The following is a 5342-nucleotide window of genomic DNA, read 5'->3' on the forward strand; positions in this document are numbered from 1 at the left end:
CAACCACCATTCTATTTTTTTATGGACTCTGATACAATTCAAATATGGGCCCAAGCCTCTAGTCATTCAGTAATACATTTTAATTTCACACATTTTAATCTATATCAAAGAATATTCACAAATTTTAATTATTATATTAATTTGTAACTTTTTATTATGGTTCTAAAAATTAAATCGAATCAATCGATTCGACTTGATTAATCAAAAACCAGTTCTCAAGTCAGGCTGATTGATTTAAAGAGGATTTGGATCATCTAAATTTTAAAATTTATTTTAAAAAATAAAATATAATTTATTATCATTTATTTTATAAATAGAATTAAAAAAATATATAAAAAAAATATTTAATAATAAGAGATTTAATTTTATTTTTTAAAATAAAAATTTAAAATTTAGAGGATTTAAATTCATTTAAAAAATTGTCTGACAAAAAAAACCAGCAAAAAATCGGCCAAATCGAAAATTATTCGGTTTTTGGAGGCTCTCTGGTTCGTTGTTTTGGTAAAAAAAAAATGAAGAAGAAGAAGAGAAAGAAGAGCTAACCCAGGCACCCAGGTCCCCGTCCCCCCCCCCCCCTCTCTCACTCACACGGATTCTCAAGCGAGGGAACAAAAAGTGAAGAAACCCTAATACCCTTCTCGAACAGCCACCAGCCCACCACCCACCATCCAAAGCTCATCACCCAAACAGCAAAGGAGGTCGCCGAACCCTTCTCCTCGCCGTGGTTGCCACTGTTGCCTGTGGAAAGGTCTACTCGGCCCACTTCTCACCGTTCGTCTTCTCCTCGCCGTCGAACGAGATCTGGGTCGAGCTCGTGGCGTCGCCGTCGAATAAGGTTGCTGGGTCCGTCAGTCCTCGTCCCTTCGAGCTCTCTGTCTCTCCATTCGAGCTCACTTTCCTGTTCGAGCTCTCTCTCTGTCCAAGCTCACTTCCTTTCTCTCTCGTCGCCGGTAAGAACTACTGCTTCAATTTATTTTTGCTTGTTTTGGGTTGATTCTGTTATTAAATTTGTTAATAATTCTAATTCTGTGATTCTGAGTGGTTGGATCTAATTTATTTTTGTTTGCTTTGAGCTGATTTTGTGATTTGTTAATAATTCTAATCTTGTGATTTTAAGTTGGTGGTTTCAATTTATTTTTACTTGTTTTAGCTCATTATGTGATTTAATTTGTTAATAATTCTGATTTTGTGATTTTGAATTGTTGGATTTAATTTATTTTTCTTCGGTTTGAGTGAATTTTATGACTTAATGTGATTCTGAATTGGTGAGTTAATAATAGTATAATACTAATTTTTTTTAATTTTTACTTACTGTGAGTTATTGATTCTCTGAAGTTCTTGAGTTAATTTTGTTAATGGTTAATTTTTTTTTTGCTGTATGAAGAATGAAGATAGAACAATTACAAAGTGATTAATAATAGCAAGACAATGCTGTCTCAAATTCACAATGATGTTTTTTTGGTGGTAGAATATTATGTGGTTTGATTTTTTTTTTAATTTTTATGTTAAATTTTTTAATGATAAATTATGAACAATTTATTATATAAAATAATAAAAATTTAAATTTTATTAGATTTAAAATGATTAAATTTAAATATTTAAAATTATATATTAAATTTTTAATAATTTTATTTATTATTTAATTAAATTAATTGAATTTCGATTGAATCACTGAATCATTAAATTAGTCATTCTACCGATTTATTGATCTGTTCTCGCAACCTTATTATTTTATTAAATAATTTAGTTTTATGAAAACTTCAATTTAAAAATTAGACAATTTAGTTTTAGATCTTTAATAAAGATGTGATTTTTTTTTAAAGCTTTTAGATTTTTTTCGTATAGAATAAGCTCTTTCTCATTTTCAGTCTTCTAATTTCCTCTCCGTTGTCCAGGCGCCACCTCCAGTCCGCCACACTCCCAGCAGGCCAACACCGTCCCATTCTGCGGCAGCCACCAGCGTCCAGTTCTTCTCCAGACGCCGCCGTCCTTTCTGCTCCGCCGTGATAGTCTCCCTCATCTCCGACGGTGCGTGCCCTTCCTCTCCCAGAGATTGAAGCTGCGAGTTCCTCTGTCCGCCACTCCGCGAGCTCTGCCGTCGTCTTCTGCGTCTCGTTGCCGTCTCCTTCAGCACGACTCGCCTGCAGTTCCATCCCTTCCGGCGTTCAGGTATAGTGCGCCACTCTGTTCCTCGATTCAGCTCTTCAGTATCTCCTCACTGATTGTTCTTCTTCAGCCTCTGTTAGTTGTTCTTCTTGTTGCTGATTCTTGTTGTTAATTGCTATGTTGTTGCATAGATGTTCATTTCTTGTAGTGATTGAATTTATTTTCTGTTATTATTATTGATTACTTAAAGATTTTGCTAATAATTGTTCAATTCTTGTAGTTATTGCTGTTATGGTTCTTGTTGATTTGTTAGTGATTGTTGCTGTTACTGTTCTTGTTGATTTGTTAACTTTTTGCTAATAATTGTTCAGTTCTTGCTAATTTTTGTACTACGGTTGAACCATTGATCCAGTGAACCAGTAGCTAGATTGAATAATCATTCATTCTTCTAATATGGTGCTAATGAATTGTGTCAGCTAAAGTAATAAGATGTCGCTGAGGCGTTTCTTGGGATTTTCCGATGGTGAGCTGATGAGGTCTGATGCAAAACCTTGCTCCAGGTTGATGAGACACACTGCAGGGATATACAGTGTTGGTGGAGCCTTAGGATTTTGGGTCCTGTGCCGATTGCACTATGGTTTGTTTTTTTCTTTTGTTCCCTTGTTTATATCTGTGCATCTTATTATTTTTCACATGCCTTCTAAGTGTTTGGTGAAATGCTACATTTATCATAATGGTATAGTTTCTGCTTCCTTGCATTTATGAATGTCTTTCACAAGCAAATTTCAAAAGTTCACTCATTTATAAACATAATACATGTTTTTTTTTTTTATCATTTTTTAATGTGTGTTATTCGGTACTTTATGTATGTATTCGCCTGAGCCCTTAATGACCCATAGTTAACAGTATCACTAGTGGACCAGGAAACAATAAAAGATCATCATTCTAGTAAATAATGGGAAGAATATAACTCTGAATACTTGGTTACAGGGAGATATGCTTAGCTCTACTTACCTCGGTCCAGAATTACTAATATAGAAATGGGAAATGAATAAACAATGTAATGCTAGCAGTATCACTGAATGTTTTTCAGAAGATTATAGTAATGTAACAGGTTCAATACACTCTTGTAGCAGTATCAATGTAAAGTGTAAGATTATGGTAACATAACAGGTTCACTACATTTAACCCTTTGATTCTTCAACCATACTTGCAATTAGTCAAAAAATTGGGATCAAGATAGAAGAATGGGGAGAGACGAATCCTAATCATGGATTAGGTAGAACCATGCTTGACTTAAGACTTTTTCCTGATGCTAGCCCCATATAACCCCTCCAATCTGTAGCTAACCCTTCACCAAATCCTTAAGCGGTCAAGCCAATTCAGGCCCATTGGCACTATTACAGAAGAGTAGTGACATTGTCCCACTTGAATCTCAGCAAACTCTTCTGTTTGATGTTTTTCCATGTTTCCTTTCCTGTGATTTATTTGGCTTCTTGAAATGGTTACAACTTTGAGCCCTTGCTTCTTTTTTTGGCCTTTTTTCTATTTACCAAAACCAAGAATAGTCATTTGATCTTCCTTGGATGATGATATTAAAGCAAATAGACAATGTATGGATCTTTTTCTTGTCTAATTAGAAATAGGAAATCCACTTATTAATGTGAGCCAATATGACTTTTGCAGATTTTTTGTCTGCTCTTTTGGTAGAAGCTAGTCTGTATTGTTATCTGTGAACATTGCACTGGGAATAGCCACTATTTTTCATTTGTCACACTTTTTGTTTTCTTGTTCGCCATGAGTTTTTTGTAAGTTGGTTTTAGAGGGAAAGGGAGGGGAAGGAGGGTTTGTAGTGTTATACTTTGAAATTCTACACTACAAACCACTTCCTTCTCCTCTCCAAAATCCCAACTCGCAAATTACCCCTTAAATAGAATATGAGAAAAAGAAAATAAAGCTGTAGAAAAGAAAGTAAATGTGTTTCATATATCTGGTTTCACTCTAAAATGGTCTTATGAATTTTTCAAATAGCTTTGGGTGCAAATGTTTTCAACTTTTTTGAGTCCTTCCACAGTTCCACTACAACTAGTAATTAAATTTTGCATCATTATCACTGCAGGCCCTCGAATTACAATTCCCAGGAGTCTTCGTTGGGCAGCTTGTGGTGCTGTAACTACAAGCGCAAGCACAGCTTTGCTGGTTCGTTTATTTAGTCCCGAGTGTGAACCCCAGAATATCGCTGCTTATGACAACAAAAAGTAGTACTGGCTGTTCCTCTCTCTCTTATTACATAGAAAGCAGAAAAAAAATGATATATTTTGGATGCTTTAATGATGGACTAGCAACAGTGAATCACACCACACCAGTAACTCTTTTAGCATCTACTTAGTGGATCAGGTTACCGTTTTATTGCATTTGTAAGTTTTATTGTATGCCCTTTGAATTTTATCGTATAACCAATGAAGGTCACTTCATAACATCACAAGGAGTAAATTAAGCTAGTTACTTACCATGTCTAATAATCTTTTTTCTCAAAACTAACACTTAAGATATTCGATTATATGCTGACTATAAAGATCATGAAGAAAGTCAGCAATTTCCTTTTTGGTCTGATTATATGCTGATTATCTTAGTTAAGAGTTTCAATCTAGTTATACGAGTAATGACATTAGTTTATCTTTATACTCCATTTTTCCTAGCTGCTCAAGTGCTTATTGCTGTGAATGCTGGGTATATCGGTGTATGCCTAATGCCTTACAGTCTCCAAAATTGACAATGAAAATATGTGTGGAAATGACAGCAAAAGCTAAAATAATTGGGAGAGGAATGCTAGAAGATCAGCAACTTTGGTATTTTGCAACCATCAATTAGCCATCAATAGTGTTTTTAATGGTGTGAGATTACATTCAATGGTGAGAAATCACTTACTTTTCTTTTGATGGTTAAGTGCTGGCCAAAAAATACAAAAGTTGCTAGCTTCTTAGACTTTTCTAATTGGAAAATGAAGTTGGCAACAACGCAGGTAATGGGGGCCTTAAAAACATGGTGCTGTCCATCACCTTAAAAATTTCTTGGGCCTCATAAAAGAAAGAAAAAACCCCAACAGCAAGATCAAGAAAGTCAGCAATTTCCTTTTTGGTCTGATTATATGCTGATTATCTTATTTAATGGAGGATTCTATGGGTAGAAACTTGTTGCACTTAAAACAGATAATACAAATACCCAAAAAAAAAACA

General features: G+C 34.6%; 1 protein-coding gene across 1 annotated transcript; it reads left to right on the forward strand.

Moving 5' to 3' along the window:
* The first annotated feature begins 243 nt into the window (after positions 1-243).
* On the forward strand, positions 244-4618 carry LOC112710679 (uncharacterized). Its single transcript, XM_025763027.3, has 4 exons — positions 244-950; positions 1896-2169; positions 2583-2743; positions 4226-4618. The coding sequence occupies exons 3-4, from the start codon at positions 2596-2598 to the stop codon at positions 4366-4368; spliced, it is 291 nt and encodes a 96-aa protein (XP_025618812.1). The 5' UTR covers positions 244-950; positions 1896-2169; positions 2583-2595; the 3' UTR covers positions 4369-4618.
* Positions 4619-5342: the final 724 nt, after the last annotated feature.

This window comes from Arachis hypogaea, chromosome 9 (assembly GCF_003086295.3).
Source record: "Arachis hypogaea cultivar Tifrunner chromosome 9, arahy.Tifrunner.gnm2.J5K5, whole genome shotgun sequence".
In the NCBI taxonomy this organism is placed as follows: domain Eukaryota; kingdom Viridiplantae; phylum Streptophyta; class Magnoliopsida; order Fabales; family Fabaceae; genus Arachis; species Arachis hypogaea.

What these genes read in the sequence shown, in the direction of transcription:
- LOC112710679 (XM_025763027.3), top strand. Translation starts at nt 2,596, where the DNA reads ATGTCGCTGAGGCGTTTCTTGGGATTTTCCGATGGTGAGCTGATGAGG. An exon ending in CCTGTGCCGATTGCACTATG is followed by an intron (nt 2,744 to 4,225) that starts GTTTGTTTTTTT and finishes TTATCACTGCAG; the next exon opens with GCCCTCGAATTACAATTCCC.